The 27,848-nt window shown below is 45.3% G+C and overlaps 2 protein-coding genes across 3 annotated transcripts in view; one reads left to right on the top strand and one right to left on the bottom strand.

Annotated features, from left to right (window-relative positions):
* LOC139305644 (RAS guanyl-releasing protein 2) overlaps nt 1-17,015 on the bottom strand; it is a 30,841-nt gene extending 13,826 nt beyond the window's left edge. For both annotated transcript variants that reach the window (XM_070929561.1, XM_070929562.1), the window contains exons 1-8: nt 16,885-17,015; nt 6,674-6,828; nt 6,336-6,438; nt 6,109-6,165; nt 5,720-5,851; nt 5,081-5,231; nt 3,935-4,108; nt 147-263 (exon numbers count right to left, since the gene is read on the bottom strand). In XM_070929561.1, coding sequence (XP_070785662.1) covers nt 147-263; nt 3,935-4,108; nt 5,081-5,231; nt 5,720-5,851; nt 6,109-6,165; nt 6,336-6,438; nt 6,674-6,746 — 807 coding nt within the window. In that variant the 5' untranslated portion in view covers nt 6,747-6,828; nt 16,885-17,015. The remainder of the gene's footprint in view (nt 1-146; nt 264-3,934; nt 4,109-5,080; nt 5,232-5,719; nt 5,852-6,108; nt 6,166-6,335; nt 6,439-6,673; nt 6,829-16,884) is intronic.
* A 1,999-nt stretch (nt 17,016-19,014) lies between these two features.
* Nucleotides 19,015-26,625, top strand: alpk1 (alpha-kinase 1). Its single transcript, XM_070929728.1, has 13 exons — nt 19,015-19,135; nt 19,810-19,964; nt 20,060-20,258; nt 20,467-20,526; nt 20,602-20,688; nt 20,781-20,857; nt 20,942-21,037; nt 21,124-21,228; nt 21,891-23,730; nt 24,755-24,902; nt 24,983-25,145; nt 25,792-25,978; nt 26,077-26,625. Exons 1-13 carry the CDS (start codon nt 19,015-19,017, stop codon nt 26,286-26,288), a joined length of 3,450 nt encoding a protein of 1,149 aa, XP_070785829.1. The 3' UTR covers nt 26,289-26,625.
* The last annotated feature ends 1,223 nt before the right edge of the window (nt 26,626-27,848 follow it).

Below are 27,848 nucleotides of genomic sequence, written 5' to 3'. Positions count from 1 at the left end.
CCCGCAGTGGAGACATGGATTACTGAATCAAGATTCGGCATCACTTGTTAGTTAAGGTGCTTTGTCTGGTAGTGTTTGGATCTATTTTTTGGCAGATGCCGGAAATAGATCGGTGGTGGTTGAGAGGACGCCAGCGGCTACTGCACCTTGTTGGTCTCTGCGCTGATGTGGGTCTGCGTGTCTTTGAGACGAGAGATGGAGCTGTTGCTGAGGCCGCCCACCACCGCCATCAGCGTGTTGAAGTTCTGCAACTGCAGCAGCTTCTGTCGACGAGAAGGAGGAAATGTTGGGAGTGAGTGAGGGTGAAAGTGAGGGTGAGAGAAGAAGACGGTGGAGGAATGTGTAGGCCACTGCCAAAAAGGATTTTAGGGAGAGTGCAAGAGAGAAGGTGGTATAGGTTAGAAAAAAGATTCACAGCACGAGGAGACAGAAAGAAAAGCCTTGTAAACCTTTGGAATAGTGTTCAGCAGCCCACATGCGCATCCACACATAAACCTAATCCGATGTACCAAGATCTTACCGAATGTTCTAACCTGTCTATGTCAAACTTTAGCTAACACTTTGTGAATGGCACTCAGCAGGGCTCCATGCTGCCCTTCAGCCTGCGTAGCATCTCGCTGCAAATCAATGGGGTCACAGCTGCGCGGGAGGGCTGCCAGAGGGGATCATTTGATTCAGCTCAAACACCCTTTGGAATCAATTGGCAAAGCGGTGTGGAGGGCAGCCCGGCATTTGAAGAGCAGGTTCAGCTAGCCCGCACATGCGTGTGATTTCCTTGTCAACAGGCCAGGGTTTTTCCACTGGGTGTAGAATAAATGCTGTGCCTATGATAGGGCTGGGAGGTGGAGTTCATCTCCCTGTCAACCAATTGTTATCGCACACAGCCGCCTGGTGAGGTTGTGTATCTATCTGAGCCAGAAGTCACAGACGCACAGACCATATTGTGAAAAGAATTGTAATGGCGCTTTTTAATGAGCACGAAAGGGGCATTTTTGCATTTTAAATGATAACGCAAGTCAGTGCAGTCCATTGGACATGAGTCATTTGTAATGCTCTCCCAACAGGAAGCTGAAACGGGACACAACCGGCACGCCCCGGGGGGGAAGCTTTTGGGAAATGTCAAGTATGTCGAGGCTACCTTCTGTGCTGCCTCAGAATACGTCTGAAATCAGCTTGAACGCAACATTTTGTCCCTGCATGTGCTCGCACTGGGCTGCATTTCTAAATACCAAAGTTTGAGGCATTTCAAATTGGCAAAGAATTAACAAGGGGGTGGTCTGTCTCTGATGTAACTGCCCAACTGGTCACCCATCCTGTATGAAATGACACGGTCCGAAGTGACTTCTGGAAGCGCCACTAAGTGGGAAACGCTGATTATCATTATGTGGACACACTTGTCTTTCAAGCAAGCGCGACTGATCCTACAAGGAACTGAAGGCAGTTTAGACTAAGACGGGAAAAGGCAATTTACACAATAGACACAATGTTCGTAATGCTTATTGTGTCATGCTAACAAAGGCGCCCTGTTGTTCCAGGCTACCCACTGTATGAAAAGGTATGAAACGTGTAATGCATGGACAGATTCAACTCTCGTCTTCTCTTGTGGTCATTTTCAAACAATGCCTCCTTGTAAGACTCTACAGCCACGCTAGTGACTCGGTGAGGGTTAGCTCACTATCTTACTGTGGCATGTTAGCACGCAAATAGGCTTTTCACACTGTGTATTCTTAGCCCTGGGCTAACTAAGCACTGTTTCACATTGACACCTGGCATGTTTAGTTGATTTCCAGGGGATAGCCCCACAAACTCGGGGATAACCCTGCTCCGGAGCAGTACAGTTGAGGCTGAAGGGAATGTTTTTAGGCTCTGGATGAAAAGTCATTATCAATGCACAATGCGCGGCAGAGGATACAACTGAAACCTAAAGATATTGTGTCTCCCTACGTTCAGAGCAGTCTGGCAGTCCAACAATGTAATAAATCCTTAAAAGAATCACGCCCAAATTCATTGCAATGCCCTAATGATTACAAATGATCTTTAGGCTTGACAGGTCATGAATTATAAGCTGATATATGTGGCACATTATCTATAATACTCACTCCCTGCCCCATCTGTATGTACAGTATCTATAAAAAAAAATACTATGAAAGATGCTAAAAAGACACAGGGATGACTCTGGGCACTGACAGTGGTGATATTTCAAGAAGAAGGATAAGGAAAGGAGATCAGGAGGGAGGAGACCACAAGGAGGTAATTCTCAGGCCTTCTGCAGCTGATCTGTTACAGTCACTCATCCCACACATTTAAGGCTGGTCCGAATCAGCATCTGTCTTCACCGCTAAAAATCAAAGCTTCACAAAACACTGGGAAAAAGTCCAAGTGTTCAGTATCAAGGAGGGTGAATACTCAGAAGGGCTCTGCTGGGCTCCCCTGATAAGAGTCCTGCTGAGGCGCAGCTGTAGTCAGACAGAGGGAGGTGGGGAAACCTGCTGAGATCCTGCTAAATAAATCATGAGCGACAGAAGTTTGTCCTGCAGATGAGGGGAAGGATAGATGGGAAGAGCAGGCTAGACTCGCAATAAGTAATGCGGACGTGTTCACATAGCACTGCAGGCTATTAGGATGAAAACTGTTTTTCTGCGCTCTCTATGGCCGACTGAAGAGCCCTCCCTCGCACAGCGGGGCTGAGGGAGTTGTCACATAGAGGGAGAACCCAGCCCATCTGACTATAATATCAATTACAGTGACGCCCAGGGCGCCATTTAAAAGGGGTGTTTCTGCACTGACAGGGACATATGGGCAGAGAACCATATGAGGCAGCAAACCGGCAGCTTTGCTTGGGATTTGGCGGGGAGAGACCAGATTAAATTTAGATTAGGATTAGAGCCATCTTGACCTGTAGATGACCACAGATGATTTCAACTGACGAGCACAGAAATGAAGAGGTGGAGGGACAAACTGTGTGATTTTAGCATTTAGCTTAAAGCGCCACTGTGTCTACGCGCAGCCTTGCAGAGCCGCTGGCATGGCTGCAGACTTGTGTCACCTCTAGCTAGGCGACGGCATTCGTCAAACTCACTGTAAAACTCAATCAACTTTCTCTGACTTTAAAGGGTCCGTGTTGCCCAAAAGGCACAGCAGGTCGGTTGTTTCCCTCCCACCTTTTCTTCCCCTCTGTGCCAGATATTTCACATTGAGCTGTGAGTCATGCCACCTGCAGACGCTCCCCACTAACTCCTCCATTATAGGATGCATCATACAGGAAGTGCACATACAGTGTAATGAACTGATGACACACTATGTCTTAATTTCCTATTCTATTCCTTGCAGCAAATAGCTCATTCTCTTTTATTACATCGAATTTGTCCAATTGTGAAATTAGATTGGATTAGATTTTCATTCTCTTTCATTCAAGTTTTACTGCTCCGTTGTTTGTGACAATTTTGCAACCCCTTGGGCCCATACATTTTTTGGGGGATAATGCCCAAAAATGCATCACCCAGCTAAAACGAGGTTTTCTTAATTCCTGGAGATGCAAGGTTTCCCCCCTGACAGCAGCATTATCTTACAGAGCTCTCAGTGGGCATCTTAACATGCTAATACCTCTAAAGCCTTTTTAAATTAAATTCACTTTTTCTCATAATTTCTGCCACCTAATGGGAAATGATTGCTTCTTATGTGTGTGTGTGTGTGTGTATGTGTGCAAGTCATCAAGGCTCCACCATGACTTTTCCCCTTCCCTCCACATCTCTAGGTTTAATCTCTTATTCATCTTCTTTTTTTTTTTCAACTCTCTCTCCTCTTTCTCTGTAGCTCCAGGCAATCCTCCTCTGTCAGCCTGCTTCTACATGCACCCAGAGCCCCACAACTCCCGCCAACACCGCTCCGTCTTAAAACCTTCGCAAACGGTCTTAAAAGGGCCCGGCAGACCGACCTGTGCCACTCTGATGAAGTGGGAGATGACGGCAGCTCTCTGCGGGGCGGTGGGCTTGCTGAGCACCATGAGCTGGATCCACTGGGAGACGCTGTTGAAAAGGGTGATGAAGCGCTCCAGGATGGGGTTATCCACTGTGCAGCCGTGCATCACGAAGCTGTGGTAGTCCTGAAACTGTATGAGGGACAAAATCTGAAACCAGCTTGCAGACAGATCGCCACAGCTAGACAAGCACTTAAATCCAACCTTCAATTTATTATGAAAGCGGTACTCCACCAGTTTACTATTCAGTCGTGTATTGTCTTCTGTGGAGAAATTTGGGGTGTGGAGTTTGAAAATACATGGGAATTTTCAAGGCAGGAAAGGTCTAACAAAGGACCCTATTGAATTGCATTTTGGGAAATGCAGGATCCAGTTTTTTAAACTTGACACTAAAAAGTCACGATATCTCAGGCTCTGCTTCGATTTTGACAATTCTTTTTTTACATATGTCTCTTATACGTCTTATTTGCTTTCCTGCCGAGACGTAGACGAGTGTCTGCACAGTGAATATGTAGCTGGAGGCAGCAGCTTGTTATCTTAGCTTAGCACAAAAACTGGAAACAGCAATAAAACAGCTAGCCTAACTGGCATGGTTGAATTTGTTAATGTTTCATCTGTACAGAACCAAAGTGCAAAAATATGATATCCTATTTTATGGGGGGTTATGTGCCTTACTACTCACTACTTACTTATCATTACTGCACATTTGGACCAGTAGGCTACAGATGCTCTATAGCTGTATTTATTATTGAGCCAGAGTCTCTTTTAGAAGAAGAAACAAAGACAAAGCCAAGACAAATTACTACCACTGCACCCATCTTGCCACCAACACCATCACACTTGAATAAATTATCTAAAAAAAAATCTACCATTTAAATCAGCACAAAGCCAGTCATTGCCTTAGCTTCCCAAAATAATACTCAAAGAGCAAAATGTTTCCAGACAACAAATATAATTACTGCCAGTAAAAACGTTAACCGCTATTGCTTAGCAACTACAATGAGCCCTCAGCATGTCACATTACTTGAGAATTCAAAGAACCCAAGGGCCGTAAAGATACACAGCTTCAACCTCGGCCTGACCACAGACTGCGGTCGAACTGACCAGGATCTTGCAGAAGGATTTGTACTCCAGGTAGGTCAGGTGTTCAGCCAGCTCGCAGGAATCAAGGTGGTCAAACAGCAGGGACATTTTCCTCTTTTTGGACACGGACGGGACACGCTGAGTCACCTGCCGCTTCCATTTATATGATGGCCTGAGAGGGACGACAAAGCACATGAAAACGGCAGAAAGGTCTTTAGGTGAGAACACCCTAACAGACTGATGACAGATCAGCGTTACAGTCACTCCACGGGTTAGAGCTGCACTTATAATGGCATTAGACAGGCAAAATTAAGATGAAAAATAGCTTCCACAACAACAAAATACCACAAGCCCTGTAAAAACAAGAGATATCGAACTATCTTTTTCTATAAATGCAGAATGTATTTCTGGATGAACATGTCACATTTCTGCTGCACACAGCCTTCTCCTTATGGAACAACAAAGGGAGGTTGAGGTCACACAGAGATGGCTTTTTATGGGAAAAGGAGAAGTCACCGACCCCGGAGAGCACGGCTCAGCAATGTCTGAGGGCGGGCAATAAAAAGGCACGCTGACACAAACACACACACACACAGACGGCGACATTCATTCCCACTGTCAACAACACACAGCAGCCTTTTCAGCAACCAGTCCACTCACACACTGTCGAGGTCAATGAGCTGACTCTGGCTCTCGTTGCCCTCAGTGGTCAAGAGGTCTTTAAAGTCTTTGATCTGGTCCGCCAGCTCCGGGTTCAGATTGAACTCTGCTGGAAACTCGGAGATCCAGTACCTGGAAGGTAGAACAAAGGGATAAAAGGAGAGACAAATGACAAAATACTGGAGGAGGATAGACTTGTCAACATTTACATAAGCCCTCTCCGTGATTTAGCTGGTTTACATGATGATAAAAAAGTGACTTTTCACCAAATGATAATTCAAAACATTCAACTGGTAACTCCCAAACCCATGAATCAAGTACATCTGACCAAAGTTCAGAGGTGGCACGGGAATGGGTAATGGGTAAAAGAATGAATGACAGTTTATTACTTGACAAGGTGGCATATTCTTGATCGACGCTCAGCAGTGCAGCTCTCGTCTTGAGATCTAATCCAAAAGTCAAGGAGCAAAATTTCGACCTCTCCATGACAACTCTCAAATCTCATTAACACTCGACAGATTTAGGAGAGCAAAAAAAGATTAAAAACAACAGACTAAGAGAGGAAGGTGCTGGATTCTTCCTTTCTTTGTTGCTCCATTGCGAGGGTGAAGGATACTTGAGCACCAGCTTCTTGGCCATGTCGGTCGAAGGGATGTACCAAGGTTGCATCATGAGAAACATCCGGACCAAGGAAGCGTCCTTCAGAGCGCCCTTCTCGTCTGTAAGAAAAAAAAATAGCACGTCACGCATCGTCAGGAAGATGTACAAGCATCACCTGCTATCAATAAGTGTCTACACCATGCATTTCCACAGAAGACTTTTTTCTAAATTCCAAGCAACTGACATAAAAAAAAAAACATAAAATATAATGTAGATTGACTTAATGTATGTATTGGCTCACTTTGTAATAAAACAAATTATCTGTATCAAAGAAATTGTGTTCAATTGACCAACCGAAGGCTTGGATGCACGCTTCCACCAGCTCATCCACTGTGGCCGACTGCTCCGACAATATGGACTCCATCATTCCTTTCTTCTCTGTTTTTTTTCCCCCTTGTTTCTCTCTCTCTCTCTCTCTCTCTCGACTCTCTTGACTCTCGTGCCTCTCGCTGAGAACAAGACAAGATGAAAAGACAGGATCAAAGGCGAGCGAAGGAGTAATTATGAAGCAAAGAAAGGGGAAAATGAAATTCATAGCGGCCGTTGCTCGCGTGTTTGGAGTAGCTGTGTGGTCAGTTATTTTGCATCCTGCTCCATAGAGCAGTGAGGGAGATAGTCAGTGACTGTTTGCACTACATTTAGAGCTGGCACATTTAATTGGGATATCTGCCTGTCAGCGTTATCCCCTGCACATTTTATTCAAGGTGTCAGTCTGCGATACCTGCACTGAAACGCGTTCTAATCGGAGGAGCACCAATTTAACTGGCCCAGCTTTCAGTGGAGAGTTTTAAACGTCTCATTATGGTCTACAATGCGGAGAGGCTTCGCATTCGCAACACTCTTGGTGAGATGGAGGGCTCGGCACAGGTGTCAATATGATAACTGGGTAGTGATTTGCAAAAACAATACCTTTTTGGCCCACACAAGCAGCCTCACAGAATAAAACTGGCAAAGTTAGGACTTACAGGAAGTGTTCAATGCTAACCCAGCGCACAACTACCCAATAATGTATAAAAGCTCCACCTCAACGTGCTACAACATTTAAATACTGCTTACACATTCATGCATAATTAAAATCCAAGAATATTATATGTAAAAAAATATTTCATTAACAGGAGCTGTGCAACAGTTCCGCTGCATAATGAGCACTTTTACTTTTGCTGATAATGTGTACCTGCTTTTACTCACCAAGACAAGATTCTTAAGGCTGGACTTTCACTTGTAAGATTGTACTTTTAGGCTGTGGTATCGCTACTGTCCCTCAAGTAAAGGATCTAATGAACTTCCTCCACCTCTGATGAAACTAGTCAAAGTTAAAAAAAAAAAAATACCATCTAAAATGACTGGCAGACTGGCAGTTTTAGTACAAGTGATATTGCTACAAACTTCTATAATGTCTGAAGTTCTTTTATACATCCGTCCGTGCTTTACGACTGTGAACTTTGGAGCCCTCAGACGGGCAATGGAGTGACGTGTCGCACCAATGCAGATTTAGCATACAAATAAGGTCATTTGATGATGGCAGAGTTTGACAACACGTAGACAGTTCAGCATGCTTTGGCCTGTGGCTTGTCGATAGCAGCCGCAGTGCACAATCAACAGGAAACCACAATTTATTATCTGCTCTTGACGTCCGCTAATGCATGTCTGTGGTACGAAACACAATGCAAGCATTAAAGGCACATTAGGAAATATTTGGACAAGCATAATGAAATCTTGCTCTAGCACAGTCTAGCTTTGTTGCACAAGTTCATTCAGAAAGAGATGCATACTGGCGTTTTTCTTGGTGATTGAGTGAGTCCTCCAAGCAGGGGAACCATGACAACCGCAGCATGTCCTGTCACACTTTGACAACATATACACACACCTAGAGAAGTGTGGTTTTAGAGTAAGAGTGGCCTGAAGGAGTCTATTTTTTGCTTGTAATCCTAGAAGCGTTTATTGTGTCTGAGCAGGTAAAACACACTCATCCTATCTTCTATGTGGGTTATGTCTCGATCTGGTGGCAAAATAGGAGATAAAAGAAGCCGTCGGATATTTTGGTTCGTTGCTGATAAGCGTGAAGGTAACGCTGAGGTTATGCTGGAGCGACAAATCCAGGCCATAGAATCCACAACAACACACACACACACACACACACCACTGCTGCATCTACTAATGGCTCCTCAATGTTGTGATTCTGTGGCGCGTGTGTGAGAAGGGTGTGATGAGTATGTGTATGTATCTATTGTGCCCGACACAATGAAGCCTTCTTGTGCGCTGTCTCTGCTGCAACGCGGTGGGCGGACACACTCAATTACAGGCTTCACGAGCTGTCGCAGCCACACACACACACACACACACACACACACACTCGCTTCTGCAAGGATGGGGGGAAAAAGAAGAAAGAGAGAAAGAGAGGGAAGTATAACCCTCAAGCTCCAGACTTCATCATACAGTGAGAGGGAGTGAAAGTCACTATAATGAGTGTGCCTTTCTGAAGGATATGGACAGATCATGCAGAGGTAAAGAAGCGACAGACTGCCAGACCACAATCAACACGATGTGCTGCTGCTATAGATAGACATGAAAGATCCTAGGAGGGGTGCTCAGGTCATAGAGCAGCGCTGTTTTGTGTTCAGAACAGTCTGTCCTCCAGATGAGGATATGAGACCCAGACCTAACTGTATCCAACCAAAAAGGGGGGTTTTCAGTGGCACCTGTGCAAAGGCTGAGCCTGCTTTTAACTGTGTCTAGTCTCGCACTGCGGCACAGGTTGTGCCCGTCTTGATGATGATAGCATCCTGCTACCCAGTCGGATACGTGCCATTCATCATCCCGCTGACAGGAGTTCTTTGTCGCGACCCAGAGAACAATTCTCTCTGTGCTTCCAGGAGAATTCAGAGGCTGATTTGTCCTTAACAAGCTTGCCCTTTTTATGTCTTTCATGCAAGTATTTTTCTGATACTGTGTGTCTATAGCTGCGAAGCGCTAGATTGATCTTTAGTTCGCACACACACTTCCGAGAGCTTTGGTGTCATCCTTGGTTGCCTGGTGACGACGATCCAGGGCCATCGATCAGGCAGATTAGGGGTGGGTTGGGGCGCAGCGGGGATAAAGGGAAGTTGACGGGTGCCTGGTCAATCCCGGCCATGCAGAATCTGCAGTGTGCTGCTGGTTTAGTGGGCACTGAAAATGTCACATCCTCTGGCTAAACACAGAGAGACACCTTCTCACTGCTGTCCTGCTCATTCTTACACATTATAGCCACAAAGCAACATGAAAAGTGTTCAGAAGAGGTTCAGAACCATATTTACTGCGCAACCATGCACATATACTGTATATGCAAGAAACTGTATTAGAGCGATCAGAGCTCGTCTGCATTGGGCAGTTAAATGTAGGCCTGCAAATGACTTACTTTCATATTAATTGATCTGTTGACTATTTTGTTTTAAATAATTAATCAATTCAGGGAAAAAAAAGTTTCCTTAAGCCTAAAATGCAACAGTCCAAAACAACAAAGATTTCATTTAATATCATATATGATGAAGAAAATCAGCATTTTCTTTTATATTTTGAAAGCTGGAACCAGCAAATGTTTTACACTTGACGCTTGACAATCAATAATTCAACCACATTTTTCTTAGAAAAGGTGTTCAGCAAATTAATGATGCTGGTTATGATTGCCTGCTGCTTGGTTAGTTAATACTGCAGCTTTTCAGATTTAAGCTTAGTCAACAACAAAAAAGAAACAACACAGCAGCACATTCAGATAGATAGACGGAGTTAATTCATGTATCCTTCAGCGGGAAATTTGTACCATTACAGCAGCTTGGAGCAAAAAAGACAAAGATAATGAGAAAAAACAACTATACCTGTCAACAATAATAATGATAATTCAACACATTTACTAGCATTTACTAGCACAGAGCAACACATACAAATGCGCGTGTTAAATACTTGTGTAAAGGGATATACATACCTTTTTCCTGTCTAAATCCCATTAGACTGTGCTAAGTAGGCCTTCCTACAAAGCCCACACATTAGAAGGAAGATGGCATTATGTAGAAGATGGATAAATCTTCAACACCGTTTCATGTCTTAAACACGGACACTGGCACTGATAGACGATAAGACCCTGACAAACACACGGATGTCCATCTGTGTATTGACACTCCCATAATGGGCTCATTTCCATGCTAGCAGAAGACCCCAAGCTAATGCACAGGCTCCATACGGCCATTGATTTGGTTTTATCCTCATCCCCACTGGCATTTGGGTGAATCGAGTTTGATTGATGTTTTCGTAGAAGATGGTCATGAGCCAAAAGATGGGCATGCATCTATTCACTCTGATTAGCTGCTAGGCAGGCATTGGAAAACACACGGCCTGTTCATTCTGCCTCACGCGGACATGTTAAAAGGTTCTATCTCCAGCACTTCTAGCTAAACTAATGGCAGTGCCCTAGGGATTGCGATGATGGTTGGCTGGCCAGTCCATCACTTTGGTCTAGGCTGACCAGATTATTGATAATTGATGCATAATTGATTGAGAGTGAAATGTCTAGAGCCACCCAAAAACCTACAAAATGACATCCTCAGTTGTGCTTAGTGTATGCTGACACGCTAAAATGAGATGGTGAGCACGGTAAGCATGTTACCTGCTAAACATCTGCGTGCTACAATTGTCGTGCACGCATGCAGACATTAGCATTTAGCTCAAAGCACCACTAGGTCCTTCAAACAAGCTGCAGTACTTCAGCGTGCATGAGACCACGGTAGAAACCAGGGCTGCAGGGCGATATTCTCATATTGACATAATCTTGCTTTCGTTATGGTTTTAACACTTTGAGCCCTGCCATAATGATGAGCAAACGGTGATGTGATGTTTGATTTTGCAACGACTTCACATTCTGTACATTTAGCATGAGATGGTATCAGGTGGTGGCCTGTTTCTGGCATCCTCATCGCTGGTGACCGCATTTTCTGTTAACCACTTTGCTTTGTGACTTCTTTGTCTCTTATCTCCCTTTCACTGTGACTCCCTTTCGCATTTCTCTGTGGATTTCACTCTCACTTTACTGGTGATTATAATGGTGTCAAGAGGGAGTTTTCCGTCGTTTCATCACAGCTAGAAACTCTAAACAAATCCTACCTGGTGGTCCACAGTGTAATACATAGTTTACAGGCTGGTAGGGGCAGACGAACTTGTTTGTGTGTAGTAACTATAAAAATTGTCTCACATTAATATAGTAATTTATTGACTGTCACTTTAGTTTCCAAAGTGAGGGCCAGTAATCCACACTTTGGAGCTTTATCTCATCTTTCTGTCCTAGAGTGGCCACATGGATAGTATTACAAGACTGCAAAAACACACAGGAACGCCACTTCTTCATATCACACATACACCGCATACACCATCCTTATCTCTTGCCCAACACCCCCTAGTTTGTTTCAGGAAGTTGTAGCAAGGGTGTCGCATGAAGGGACAGATATAGTTCTCCAGCAGGGCCTACAGAGCGGCTGGTGGCAGGCTCTATTTACAGACGGCAGGGTACTAAGAGCAGGAAGGGAAACATTTCCTTTTCCTTGGACACACAGAATGCCATATCGGTGGGGGGGCACCGGCTGCAAACTGAGATTAGCAGCTACGGTTGCTCCTTAGGGAGGGGAGGGGGGGGGGCGGTAAAGAGTGAAGACAGGGAGGCAGGAAGAGAGTGTACTATACCTCACTTCAGCCCAGTCAAACATGGGAAGAGATTGTTGGCTAAAGAGGGAAAAAGATCAAACAGGGAGGGACAGCAATAAGAAAAACACCAGAAGCAGATGGAAGCAGTCCTACTAATGCTGCATGTGCGAAGGAGGCAAGCAGCGCCTTTTCATGATCTGGAAACAAACAGAAAGAAGCAAGGGAGAAAAATATGTAGATTTCACAATGCCTTGCTGGGACACAGCACAGCTGCCAGCGCGCAATGTTTTATTACGTCCTCCGAAAAACGAAAAAAAAAAAGTCACGCATCCTGTTCCACATCTGGCACGCTCTCGCATCTCCTATCGCCCAACTTCTTCTGACTTCAAATGAAGAGTGCAATGTGTGAGACAGAAAGGGCATAGCTGCGGAGCCCCGTATGTGCCGCTACGAGATCTGCCTCCAAACACGACAATGTATCCTTGTGTCAGAGTGTTTTTCGCTGCTTTGTTTTGAGGCTTCCTGCTCTAACTTCTGTCCTTTTGCCAGATGTGAAAGTTTGCTTCATAACAAATACCGGAAGGGTGTGTTGGTGTGTGTGTGTGTGTGAAATGTTGCGTGTCCACACACTTTTTTTCCGAACCTTGTTATAAACAACCTCATCTGCAGTGGATCTGAGTGTAATGTGATACCCATTACTCTTAGATAATAGTTGTACTCTCTCTACATTAGAGCTTCTCTCTTTCAGTTATCTCCCTGACACACACACACACACACACACACACAACTTCCTTCTCAAGACTCTCGCTGTGCGATAAGCGAAAGGCGAGGCCGCATGGCGTATTGTGTAAAAGGGCAAACGCGATACATCATCTGTCGCAATAAAACATTAGGAGTTCATTCCTCGCAGCGAACACCCAGGCCACCCCTGCCAACTGTCTGTTCATTTCAGGGCAAGCCACGGTCAGGATTCGTTTTCTGCCGTTCCGCAATGCTGAGGTCAGGAGTCTCACTTCCTGTTGTTGCAGAGCTGTTTCATCTCGGGCGAACAAATTCCATGCGATGACGTGACAGTAATCTGAAGTATCCGTCTTTGCAAGAAGAATGCATCCACCAGATAGCACATTTACGGAAAGAAATTCGTGATTTATGGTGGGCGATTTCTACTCCCTCGAATTGAAGTCATAGTTTGACATTTTGGGAAATACGCCTACTTGGACTTTTGCAGAGAGTCAGATGAGATGACCTGTTTCCGGGACGAAAGGGAATAGGCACATTTTCTAAAATGTTGACTATTTCCTTTAAAGTTTTGTTTGTGCTTGATTCTGGGTGATTGCGGTAATAAAAGCAGTTCGTTTAAAAAGAGGCACCGAAAGAAAACACACTGAAGAGCCAAATGATTACATTTGCTAAAAAGAGTTTCAGCTAGCAATTCTCAGTGCCAGGTATAATTCCATTGCCCGGAGGCACCAAAAGCCCCCCCCCCCCCCCCCACTCCATGCAGAATGTAGGGCAAAAACAGCCGCTGATTAGGCTCAGACACCTACTGATGCTGAATCATTTCATTTTCACAAATTCAGGTCTTCTAAGAAATGTCTGTGGCTTGCAGAACACTGTACATACTGGAGCCTAATTTGCTCTTCGCAGCGTTCATCTGCTTCATTTCCTCCTGCCTGTCACAAGAGTTGTGCTCACTGAGCCTCACAGTCATTCTGAAATGGTTTCATGTTGTGTGTGAATGTGAGGAGTTTCACATTCACCCAGCCAGCCACTTCATTACCCCCCCAGGCTTCGTGTAACGGCACAAGCTCCGGCTAGTTCCTGTTTATGTATTCCTCCCTAAAACAGCAAGCATCCCCGAGCAGACCGCAAGCCCCACAATTTCCTGTAGTCATAATACACCGTTCATTATGCACATTCAGATAAAGAATGTTCGAGGTTACAGGCTGCAAACAGGCACAGGTAGAGGGATTAATACGCCTTTTTTTTTGATGGCAGGTGCAGGATACCACAGGCGTTGTGCTCTTTTCGATTCCCTTTCTGAAAGTGGGGCACGCCTAACATCTGGAGCGCAGAAAGATGCCAGTCAGCTGCAGCCTTAATTAATCTCGGCCACGCAATCACCATCATTGCTAATTCACTGCCTTTAAAAATCACTACACCAGCTAAGATACAGCAGCCAGTGACTTTCGATCTGCCCTCCCACCAGGCTCACCCACTACTGCGTTTCGCCCCTGACTTGATTTAATTCCAGCCACAGTTTGATTTATAGCTCTCCAGGCCCGGCACTTTTCCCCTCCAACCAGCTACCTTCCCCTCCTACGTCTCCCACTCGTGTGCTGCTGCCCTCGCTCTTCGGCGTTTCAGCCATGCCTTTAAAGGTGAGGAGAGCAGAGTGCATTGACAGACTGAAACTCTACAGGGTCTGTGCCCTTTCATGGGAGTTGAAGAGGTGACGGAGGAACAGAAAGATCCCCAGAGGGACAGAGAGCGGGGCTGACTTTTTTGTTTTCTGGACTGAACCTTTGGGGAAGGTTTACTTTTTGCAATTTTGGAATTAGTTTGTAGTTTGTTCACAGCCACTCAGAATTAGATCCTTTATGGTCATAGTTTCAGGATCACCGTCGCCCTGCCAAGTTAGTGGGAGTCAAACCAAATCTGATTCCAGCTCTGCCTGTGATCAGTTAAAAAAAAAAAAAACACTCCCAACAAATAGTTCAGAAGAAAACTTGCAAATGCAGAAGGCCTACGTGCAGTTATTTGAATACCGTTGTCACTCGCCCATGATCCAAAGGGGCAATCACTCCCCTTTTAAGGAACGACACAGGTAATCAGGAGGGGCTGTGGAGGAATAGATGGGATTAGCTAATAAAAAGTGAGGTGGGGAGGGCAGTGGACAGAGGCAGAAAGCGCATTAGAGCATACACCCCAATGATGGTGAGCATCCAGCACACGTGCGTCTGCCCTGAGCTGCCGCTCTTGCCTGCTCTCTGTAATTATTGAGTTTTGTTTTTCCTCTTCCTCACCAAGCCTCCCTGCTCTCGCCTTAGTTTTATTCCTTCCTCTTCCTCCTCCTCCCAGATTTGTTGCCGCTGGTCCTTTGGCATAAAGCAGCAGCCCCGCACAATGGATCCAATTATGGTCGGCTTTCCTGATAAGCGCAACGGCGCTGCAGGTTGAGGTGGAGGAGGCGGCTGGAAGGGATGCTAAATATCAAGGGTGGCCGCTCCAGAGGCCTGAAGTAATTGCACTGCGGCAAGCGGAGGAGAGAGAGGAGAAGTGGAGATGCAGAGGCTTTTTTTTTTTGCTTTTTTTTTTTTTTTAAATCCCTTCTACTTGATTTTCACCGCCATACTGGAGGTGCATTGAATCCTTGAAATCCTTTGTTTTCAGTCAAGCGCCTCTTCACTTGTTGGGTACGTGAGATCACAGAGGCCATGGGTTACTTTGAGGTAGGCTAACTGGTGAGCCTGATAAAATGGACAATAATCTTTCCATTGTTTTATTGATTTGGGCTTTGGTTTTGTCTGAGAGGGCACTGCGCAGATGATGGCTGATGTTGATGGCTGACTTCATTTGCATTCTCTGAATCAGACGCTGATCTGGTCGAAGATCTGAAGTGCACACAAAGCAAGCCTGTCCGATATTCAAAACGGGCAACAGTTAATCAGCTACATGCGGCCACATTGAAAAACACTGAAGTGACTTTTCTGCCACCCACAAGGATGTGATGGGCTGCACAACTGCAGCTGCCACGGCTTTCAAATGTCCAGAGAGGCAGCCAGTCACAGCTTACAAGTCAAATCCTACTGCTCTGACACCAAAACATGGGCGGATAAGGCAGTGGGGGGGGGGAAGTCAGTAATCAGCAGGCCCAACTCTCAAAAGATGCCCCCTAATCCCCCCCTCCTCTGAGGGCGGCGGGAGAAAATCACCTTGAATCACCGCAGTCAGGCAGCCGCAGCCTGTGTAAGAGAACGGGTAATGAGGGGGCTGATTGTAAAGAGAGCGACGTACGTCTGACCCCTCGCTTGTGTTTAATTCAGCAAGCCGGGGCTGACTCACCGTGAGCTGAGAGTGAGTGTGAGTGCTATTCTCCAGCACACAGGTGGTCATTAGTTATTAGCAGAGCTGCCGGGGGGTGGGGGGTGGGGGGGAGTCTTTGAAAACCGGTGTCAGTGCAATTTGATGGATGCCTCAAAACAAAGATGGCCCTCCTCTTCCCACATGGGTCAGGCCATAACTTTGCATGTCAGACAGTCTTTTGTTTACCGTCATTAGACCCTGCCTCTCCCTCAATTTAATTTTAGGAATAGGCGTTCCTCCATCCTCCTCCTCCATCCTCCTCCTCCTCCTCCTCCTCTGCTCAGCGATGCTCCCCTTCCTGAAAATGACTGTGCACAGGCCAGTTAATTCCTTTAGTTCAGCTGGTAGATCTTTCGCCAGCTGTAGGATGCAACCCCTGCCTTCTACAAGCCTGAGCACCACAGCTGAGTATTTCTAACCCCCCCCCCCCCCCCCCCCCAACAACACGAAGTACAAAGAGCAACTGTGAGTCCCTAATGAGTCAACATGAAATGCTCAGGCTGACATTGCTGTGGCTGATGGTGCAAGAAGGCAAGTCCACGCGTGCTCTCATCTACTGTTTGCAACACAGTCGTACACAATAACACTGATGCAGACTTTATCAACTGAACAAGGAGTGAAATGTTTCCACAGAGCAAGCCCCGCAACACGGGTCCCTTCTGAGCGTTAGACAACCAGCCATGCGTAAAGACAATGTCCAAATGAGCCCGAGTGGCTGCAGTGTTGGACTCACACGCAAGCAGACACCTTACCTTTAGAGTTTGAAGGGTCCCATGCTCTGGGAGAGGAGGCGACAGAGGTAACAGTTCTGGAGTGAGCACCGAGATGAAAAGGGTTACATCACCAGCGCCACCGGACACTCAAAGCGCCTGTTTGCTGGAGGGGATGTGGGGAGGTGGGGGGGGGGGGCACCAGGTCATGCAGAGGCGAGAGGCGCCGATGATCGAAACCCTCAAGAACTCATCAGAAGAGATCCTTCTCCGGAGTTGATGCTGACCGTCCTCTGGATGAAAAGCTATGCGGCGGGGGAAGTGTGTGTGCGGGGGGAGTGGTGGGGGTTTACAGCACATTAACCCGACACCGCGCACAAGTCCTCTTCCCAAGGCAAGTTCATGGGGTGTGATGTGTGTTGGCGCGGCAGAAGCTACTGGCCTCAGTCATCTGGACCGCGTGCCAGCCCTCTGCTCACGTTCCAGCTGTGCAGCTCACACACACACACACACACACACACACACACACACACACACACAATCCCACTGCAGAGCCACAGTCCCGCCTATTGGCAGCATCGCAGCAGCACCGCGGCTCCGGCTCCACATGCTTGCTGTGCACGGGCCGCAACACGCACCATAACTGTCCACAGTTTGAGTTCTCTGTGATATTAATGCGCCGCCGCGTCGAGTCACAAACATTCATAGAGAGTCTCTCAGAGCTGTCTGCGCTTATAGTTGCGTGCCGCCTTCAAATGCACCTCAGAAACCTCAGGAGGTGTTGCGTGTTCAGTCGTGCGTTCACGTGATGTTTGGCTGCATGACACGGAACGCTTTGAGAAGGTTTTTTTATTTCATTCTGTTTCAGCAAATAAGAGGCAGGCAGCTGCTGGAGTGGTAGAACGCGCAATCCATGCATGTATTCATTCATGTTTTTATTACACTGCGGGATTAGTGAAACACACACGTGCCGCATTGCTGTTTTTTTGGGGCCAGGTTAGTAAATCGGAAAAGTTTTCCATATTGAATACATGTTTGGGTTTTTTTGTTTTTTTGTTCATTGGCATACATTGGACACACAGCGCACATACCTGTTGCTGCAGGATCAGGTTCGGCCCCCTGCATAACGTCACGTGTTGCATTCAAGTCGTGCGGGATTAAGTGAGTGAGAAAAACCCCTAAACATAGCGATACAGTGTTTATTGCCAAGGGAATTTAAGCATGGCAAACCATAAAATCGTTTATTTGATAACCATAAATAAATACAGTGCCACCATATTTTAGAGCGGCTGCCATCAAGACCCCCCCCCCCCCCCCCCCCCGCCCCGCCGCCCCTACTCAATTAAAAATGATATATTATATTATTCGATTAAAAGTATGTGAAAGTAAAATGTCCGGTCCGAGTCGCGCTACAAGCTCCCTATTTCCGACAGGCACCTGAAGGCAGCACCGCACAGTCCTGCCCTACCAGGAAGAGAAGCATCTGACGACGCGGTAGGTGCTGTTTAGTTACTGCATGTGACGAACTGTGTTTCATAAATCGGACATTATAGTGAAAGAGACAGCCTTGTGAGGTTTTAACGTGTAACTCAAGCGAGAAGAGTAATTTGTGGACAAACAACAACAACAACAACAACAACAACAACTTCCACTCCTGTTGAGCTCTATATGTGGATACTCCATAATATTGTGCGTTTCCTCTGTGTTCACTTCAGCTGCAAGACTTTGACTGAAAGCAAGTTCATGCACCCAAAACAACTTTTATTTATTTGTTGGGGGGGGGGGGTTATTTGCAGCCTACATAATTAGCTATGTGATAAGTCTGGAAATCTGCAGGATAATGAATTGAAAGTATAAGTCACTTGTCATAGACACAGTGTAACTCTGTTAAAGGACTCCACACCTGTTTTTCATTAGCTGGGACATTGTTTCACGGGAATACAGCCACATCAGCATAATAAAATAATGTGTTATTTATTCATTTATTTGAGATTCGGTATGAATTGGATCTTTCACGTCCTTTCCCAACAGCAGTCTGGTCTTTCCGTGGGATTCCCCCTTCTTGAATCACTACAATACAGAAACAGGGGGGGGGGGGGGGGGGGGTGAAGAGGCCAAGAAAGGAGGAAATCCTTTCATCCCAGGCTACAGTCACAACATCTGTTTCCCAGAATGGCCAGCCAGGAGGCGGGGGATTTACTGGAGGAGTGTCTCAGAGCAGCATCAGGGGCAGCAGTTCAACAGTCCACCCGGCCCACCGAGGAAGAGAGGCTGAACTGCTGTAGCTGCAGAGGTCAGACACAGGATGGTGCTGTGTGGTCAATTTTTCATTTGGGCATGGGAGAAAGTCAGATTTGGGATTTGAGATAAGGAGATTCGGTGGGGGAATTACACACACCACGCATTTTGCGGTGAGAATGAGGGACAAAGGCACCCTTTACAAATGGTCAGCGCCTCCGACATGGAGCTGGCATGAATTTCCTTTTGTTTCGCTAATGCTTTTCATTAGCACAAGCTGAGCATAACTCTGCCTTCCCATATATAACGTGTCTCTACCAAAGGCATGATACGAATTATCTCCCGCTATTACTGAAAAAACTGTCTAAAACTACTAAAACTAAGTCACAAAGTGAGTCTGCATGTGGGAAGAGTCTCCCAACCCCATAATTTGAAGTTCTGTTCTCAGTATTTTGCAAATTATTTTGTCAAGTAAGAGGCCTTTGCTGCCCTCTAGAAGCAACACGTGGTAAGATAAGAGCGAAAACAGTTTTCTGAACAGCAATCTGTCCAGCTTTCCCTGAAAGAAGTTGATAATATAGGAAGTGTTCAAGTGAACAACTTTAAGTAAAGTTATTCCCTCCTGCAAATAGAAAGTTTAAGAGGTTTCCCAAGTATTTCCAGTTTTGTTCAGACTTGAGGTTTCAAAGTCCAAAGTCTTTCAAAGTAAATCCCACTTATTTCCTGTAGGCTCGCTGTGTGCAGAACTGGCCTCCCTCCTGCAGGAGACAATGGAAATGAAGTGGCCCTTCGTGCCAGAGAAGTGGCAGTATAAGCAGTCGATCGGTGCCAATGACAAGACCAACCTCAGTGACCTCATCGGCAAGCACCTATCTCAGCTTCTGGTAATAATCATCCAGCTAAGTAATGGCTTGCTTGCTTGCGGTGTTCCTGAAAACAAATGACACATATACGTTGACTGTGTGCACTGTGTTGCCAGGCTGTTCTCAAGGCTTCCATCACGGCTCAGGAGGCACGCACAGCACTGGCGGTGGTCTTCTTAATCGACCGCTTCCTCTACTGGACGGACGAGTCTAGCCGGCTGCTGAAGATCACCAAGCTGCTCCACAGACGCCGCCCTGACATCCCTGTGGCCCCCCAGCTGGTCATACGACAGGCCAGAGTCTACCTTAACTCTGGTACAGTGTGGTGGAGGGGTGGGGGTTGATTGTAATGTGGCTGGTTATGATACTTCATTACTATTCTTCGTTTTGTGGGGAGCCACAGGCAATGATTAATGTGAGTGGATGAGTGGATGATACACTTTGTCATTATAGAGATATTCGTTGTTTGGTTTTGTTATACCGAGCTGGATAAATGTGAACATTAGAATCATCTTCCCTACAGGCAAACTACAGAAGGCAGAATACATACTGAGCAGTCTCATTAACAATAGCGGGGCCACAGGTAGGTTTCTTGCTCTGTCGTTTTAATTTGCTTCCATCACATATGCATGTTTGTAAAGTTTGTTTCCTTATACAGGTTGTTGGGCGTACCACTCTGAAAGCGACAGGGCTCTGGTGCAGGCCGTGAGTGTTCAAGTGCGCGGAATGATTTTGCAAAAGCTAGGTAAGATCTTTCCTCCTTGAATGAAAGGCAGTAGTTCTTTCCTTCTTTCCACTGATACACTGAGAGTGTGGCGATTTTGTGTTCTGTTTCAGGCCTGTGGCTAGAGGCTGCAGAGCTGATCTGGGCTTCTCTGGTTGGCTTCTACGCACTTCCTCAGCCTGATAAAAAGGTAGCACCGACACAGCTGCAATATTGTCATCACAGTTGCCACACATTTATAAACCTTTGCTCTGCTTATGTGTATATTTTATAGGGCATTGGAACCTCTCTTGGCATACTGGCCAACATACTGGTGTCTATGAATGATGACGACTTCCACGCTTTTAGAACTAATCCAGATATTGATTTGGTAAGTCCACCTGATATAATGTTGTTTTGCATATTGTCGGCTTTGTATGATTTCTTTCTTTCTTTCTGTCTGATTGTTTGGAGCAGTCTTTACTTGGGGACAGGAGTCATCGTCTTCTTTCGGCAGCCCAGGCAGCTAAGATGGCGGTGGTATACAGCCAGTACACTTCCCTCTATGTGTTGACCAATGTGGTAAGTTGTTTTATTGAAGGGTCTCTGCCGTGGCTCACGGTTGCCTGCAATCGACATAAATCAGAGGTTTTCAAAATGTGACACTGTGTGCCCCCCATAGCCTATATTTTTTTTACATTTTGGCAAATTGACACCATTAGAAATATGTGGAATTAGCTATTAACAGTTCCTGTTTGCTATGTACCCATGGATGTGCAGACAACTACACAGGATTGCTCCGATACTGAAGAAAATTTAAAAGCATGATGATTGTGGGGGAGTCCTGGTAGCTCACCTTGTATAGCGCGTACCATGTAGGCTGAGTCCTTACTGCAGTGGCCCAGGTTCGATTCCAGCCCGGGCCCTTTGCTGCATGTCATCCCCTGATAATAAAGGCAAAAGGTGCCTGAAAAATATCACAAAAATGTGATCATTTTCAGGCAAGTTCTGGACTTATAAGGTGCATCTTTTATTTCTACATTTTCGAAGCAGATTTATAGAAATGTATTCATAATGGAATCTACACTGCATCTAAAAATAAGTATCATGTCTTTGTGTTCAGATTTGACAGAGTTATGACTCAAACTTTGACATCCAACAGAAATATCCTCTGAAGAGGTCTAAATCTTACTCATTGCAGCTTCAGTTATTCTGCTGCCTTACTCCGACTTCTTTTTCTTTAGGCAACTCAAGGGACCTGCTTGTTATCGTACAGTTTCTCAGTGGAGTGCCCTGCCTCTCAAAGGCAGTCGTTCCTCCTGCAGGCTAGAGAGGCATTTGAAATCGGCCTGCTCACCAAAGCAGAGGGCGAGCTGGTCACCAGCAAGCAGGAGCTTCACAGCTTCCTCAAGGCCGCCTATTCCCTCACTGCCGCCCACCGGTGGCTCGGCACTCCTCAGGATGTTGAGGTGCAGGCAACTCAAGCTTGCCAAAAAGCTTTAGCAAATTTCTATGATTACTGCCAGGCAGATACCCAGGACAAAGACGGCCTCTGTGCTGAAATCATGCATCTGGTTGCCCAAGTCAAGCTTCTGTTACGAGTGGAGCCTTTCCTTAATTCAGACAAGGGGTCTTTTATCCCTGACAGCTACAGAGGCATCAAAGACACACCAGTAAATTTCACACTGGAATGTTTTGCAAAGGTGATGCAGAGATTCCAAAAGTATCATGAATCACTATGTGAGACAACCAACACAAACTGTAAGGGGGGTAAAGAAGAGATAGATGGGTCGAGGCTGTGTATAACTTCACTGGGGACAACCATTGGTACGCTCAACACAGAATGTAGCACTGAGGCTTGCAAAGTGTCAAAAGATACACCCAAAGGAGAGGAGCCTCAACCGAGAGGTTCAAATTCATCTGCTGTGCACCCACCTCAAAAGTCTGACCTGACTCTTGGAAGCACAGACAGCCTTGGCTCTTCGTGGCAGAACTTCTCCTTGAGTAGTTCGGAGTCTCATAGGCCCAGCAGCAGCGGCTACACAGGAAGTATTGCCATTGAACTTGAAGCAAATGCAAGCAATCAGTGCTTTCTGACCACTGAGGTTGACGACGATAGGTCAGACAGCATGCTACAAACCGCTGACAAGAATAAAAACAAGAAGCGAGACTTACAGGGTTGTAACTCTGGAGTCAGTTCCCATACAGTCCAGACATCTGCAATACCTGCCACTTCCTCCTCCAATGCAAGTGGTGATTCAGAGAAGTTTGAAGTGATACAAGCCGGAGTAGAGACACTGGGCATTGGGGAGGATTGGATGACTGATGTTGTTGGTACGCCGGCGAAACCGTCAGAAGATGAAGGAGCAGCACAATCCTCATCCCAGCTAACTATCAGAACATCCTCCAGCTCTCTCAGTGACAGTTTCAGTTCCCAGTCATCATGGGAAAAGATTTCGGACATGAACTCCCCCACAAACAGAAGACCACAGCCAAGTAGCCTATCAAGAGCAGGAACCAGCCAAAGCAGTAAGTCATCAGAGTCCAATGAGAGCTTCTTCCTCTTGGAAACACTTGATTCTGAAACCAACGATTCAGCTCCTGATCCCACGCACAAAAACCACACATCTGTATGGGAATTCAGAGCCTCGTCCAAGCCACAGCCTCTGGAGAGCCGTAATGTTGACCCAAATATGGACACTGAAGTTGACTCAGTATCTGCGAAACCTGCTACCAAGAACTCCTTAGCAACCCCAAACCTTTCCCAGTTTGTCCCACGACAATGTGCTTCCACTGAAACCTCCACAGAGAGTTCATTTGAGATGCTGGAGGAGAATCCAAGTGGACATCAATGCAGCGAAGTCACTTCTACAGAAAAAGTGACTGTCCCTCAGAGGAAGAACCCCCTGTGCCACAGCTGCCTAAAGCACAGCATTGTAGCTGGTGTTGTCCCCGAGAGACAGTATTTGTTGTCACAGCACGATTACCAAGCCCTACTGGCTGGAGTTTGCCATGAATGTCTGCTGAAGAGGCTGCACAGTGACAAGACACAATTCGAACCCAAGAAACACAGAACTGCCTACAGTAAGTTCCCCAAGTTATTATTCTAGCTTGTTTCTTCACCATTTTTAGTATATTATCACACTACTAGACTACAAACTGTACCATACTCATAAAATGTTTATAATTTGTGATTGCTCTGATCAATATTTATACCCGCATTGGAATCGTGATATCACGCCCTTTTTCAGGGCCAAGTGAAATTTCGTTGTGACCGTGCCATAAGGCACAATTTCCAACAAAATACCAACAATTTGCTTTGTTTTCGCAGCCTTGTTGCAGTGAACCTCCATGTGCATGCGCTCTGCACTGGGCAAAAAAATAACCATTAAAAAACAAAACAAATACCCCACGTTTCAACATTGAACACTTGCTAATGTTAGCATTCTATTGGAAATTAGTCCTGAATGCCAACAAGATTAAATATATGCTATTCTCTAGAGCCAGAGATGCTGTGGACAATAGTTTGCATATTACTACACTGAATGGTCATAGCATTGACAGGGTCTCAGAGTACAAATATCTTAGTATCTGGCTGGATCAAAAGCTCCTGTCCTTGATTACGATGTACGTGATATTATCTCCAGACACGCCTCTGCGTATAGATAGTTAATCTACACATGGCACTCGTGACAGGCATTGGTTCCTATTTATCTATAAAGCTCTAAATGGCAACTTACCATCATATATCACTTCCTTATTAAATTGGTCCCATAATCATGGAACTTTTTACACACATCAAACACTCGCTAGAACTCAACACAATGGTACCTGTAGGTCAATTTAAAATCATGATTACAAGCCACTCTACTCTTGAATGTAACTGTTCTGCTGTCTGTTTGTTTTCTCTGTTTAATTATTACTATTGTTTTCATATATTGTTTGCTTGTTTTTTATTTTTTATTTTTTTTGTATGCATGTATTTATTCTGTAGTACTCTCGACATCATTGAAAATGATGGCGTGCCCTCAATGATTCTAAGAGGCTTAAATAAAGGTGACATGGTAAACATTATACCTGCTAAATGTTGGCATGTCATCTCTATTAGGTGCTCTTCATTTAAAGTTCTCCAAAGCCACAGAACTGTGGACAGCCAGGGAGACCTGTGTTTACATCGGGGAGCCGCTGGGGATGCAGGGCACGCAGAGAAAGGCAATATGGGTACAGTTTTTACACCAGGAGGAACGGTTAAGCAGGTACACCGCTACACATTCTAGGCACAACCTGAACGTAATGCCTGTAAAGTCTCACTTTGTCTGTGCCTTTATGTTCTCAGTTATGTGGGGAAAGATTACTTGAAGCCAAAGGAGATCCAGTTTCACCTGAAAGATGTGGAGAGGCAGATGACAGCCCAGCACTATGTGACTGAATTCAACAAGAGGCTTTACGACAAGGAAGTCATGGCTCAGATCTTCTTCATTCCCTCAGAAGCGTTATTGGTGAGGCCAAATCACGAAGACAAAACGACCGTGCCCAACATGAAATAAAGGCATAAAATTTGACTTCATTTAGCAGATTACTTCATTCACAAATACCACTTTAGTGGGACTCCTCACACATATAAAGCTTCGGAGACAGCAGCGCGCAGGATAGCCTGCAGCAGCCCTGGAGCAGTTTTGGTTGAAATTCAAATTTAATACCGCAGTTTACCCTCCAGTTGTCAGTTTACAGCGAAAAATATACTCTCATGACAGCAGTAGAGCCAATATTTAGCTGGTTATTAGTCTAGAATGTACTATGTGCTGTTAAAAAGGGGAACACGGGAAGCTATGATACAAATAATAGCTTAGAGGCGAGTATTCTCTTAATTGTCTCTGCTCTTCCCTGAATGAAGAAACTTGTATTCTGGATTGAATTTGCCATTTTGGATTAAATACCATATACTAAGCAGTGACAGAACACTTACTATCATGTTCTAATACTACATTTAATCACCTGTAGAGACATAATAAAGCCATGGGATTACTGAAGAAAAGCATACTACACAAATACGCAGAACTATGCAACCATATCACTGAGCTGCATACAAAGACAGGCTTTAAATATTTCCCTAACTGACCTCTTGTGTTCTGTACTTGTGAGTAGATGCTGGATGTGAACGAGATTGTGGGCTGTGTGACGGTGGAGCCCTACATGCTGGGAGACTTCGTCAAACTGACCAACAACACTGGAAAGAAGGACAAGAGCTTCCAGGCCACAGAATATGGCCTTGCCTTTGGACACTTCACCTACCTGTTCTCTGACGGCCAGGAAGTGGTTGTAGACCTGCAAGGTGTGTGTGTGTGTGTGTGTGTGTGTATATATATATATGCTGTATATATGAGTTTGTTCTTACCTGTGAACGCTTCATTCCTCTTTTTTTTTTCACAGGGTGGGTGACAGCCAATGGCAAAGGGCTGACCTACCTCACTGACCCCCAGATTCACTCCACCAAGACCCCCAAAGGCCCCTCCAACTTTGCTGCCAGAGGCCTCAGGTACTTCCTAGAGGAGCAACACGGGCCAGAGTGCAACGGCATTTGCCAGCTGCTCAAACTACCTCCAGTGGTCAGACAGCCACACGTGCTGCCTCGGAGACTTTGAGAAGTGCAGATGTTGAGTGTTTGTATTTCCAATTAAGTGAAAAATGCATGCGTTTCTTAGCTTCTAAAATATGAGGAACATGCTGTTGATGCAAGTTTCTAACTAACTAAGCCGAAAATGACCAATCGATGCACTGTATTTTACTGTTTTTTTTAATCTACAGCTGATACGTTTAGCTATTCTGGTAATCTGGGTTTATAGATACCTCTCATGTAAACATAGCAGCAGAATTTGTGTTGGTTGTAATAGTCATGAAAGTGAGGGGTGTGAGCTTTTACATTTTAAATCTGCAAAATGTAGGACTTTTGTTAACTGGATAAACTTTTTCTGTGCTTTACTGCAAAGAGTCCAGGGTTTACAAAAGGGGGGGGGGGGGGGTGGACGTGGGGGATATGCTGACTGAAAGAAAAGATTATTTAAGCCATAAACGTGGACGTCATTTACACTGGATTGTTGTCTAACTGGACTGGCAGTGCAGGAATCACCTGACACTGTGACAAATCATGTTGCGTGTAAAGCTGGTCTGTCATGAAAAGCTTCCGTCACAACATCTTTCATTGCCCCCAATGTGTGTTTAATTTTGACTTTAATATTCATTTCATTGCAGGTAGAAAACAAACTTGCAGACATGCCAACGTACCCTAACCCGGTAGTGGCTTTCAAAATGTATGTAAAACGTCATCTTTATTTAAAACATGATGGGGGTGGAGATCGATTTGGTGCACGTCAATACAACAAATTAGAGACCCTGTAAATTCTATAAATCAAAGGACCTTTGTTGCGATATTTACACAAGCTACCATAGTTCAGCAAGTCAGGTGAGTCAGTTAACCTTGTTAACGTCAAGGGTTTCTTTGTCATTGACAAACATCTCTTAAAAATATTTGATAATGTAACTTATGATAACAGAGTATTGTTCTTCTGCACCTTTTCCCATCTAACCTGCCACGATTAGGTCAGAATAGGGTTAAATTAAGTGTGTGTGTGTGTGTGTGTGTGTGTGTGCTTAACAGAGTAAATCAGTAAGGCAATAAGATTCAGGTATTCTGAATGACTGCAGTCACACACCTCCACATCATATGACAGTGATGTCATCCATGCAGCACACGTGAGCCTCCTCTCCATTCAGCCAAAATCCAGTTCTGGGTTTGTTAGCCTCCACCTTCGTGAACACAAACAGCATTCTTTACCCCTGACCCACTGTGCACAGACCTCACACACAGCGAAGTGAACTTCCCTGAACACATTTCGCTCAGAAGTAGTGTATTTATGCATCTTGTGCTCGGTGAGATGTATTGTGCCGTGTTTTAGGTAAATATGTTCTTAGTTTGGTTGTAAAAATGAACAATTTACACACACACACACACACACACACAATCTTCTGCACAATCGCCCCCTCCATGAAAAACATGAACCTGCCTAAAGAGTACAGAAAGTAGAACAGAACAGGCATAGGGAGATATACTGGCTTTTATGGCCTTTCCTCTTGATGTGTGGCTGATAACAGAAGCCCTTCACTCAGATGTACGAGGGCTCGACTTTCATGAGACTAGCGGGGTT

This window comes from Enoplosus armatus, chromosome 23, assembly GCF_043641665.1.
Source record: "Enoplosus armatus isolate fEnoArm2 chromosome 23, fEnoArm2.hap1, whole genome shotgun sequence".
Taxonomy (NCBI): Eukaryota; Metazoa; Chordata; class Actinopteri; order Centrarchiformes; family Enoplosidae; genus Enoplosus; species Enoplosus armatus.
The sequence above is the reverse complement of the archived record's forward strand: the minus strand, read 5'-3'. Positions and strand labels throughout refer to the sequence as shown.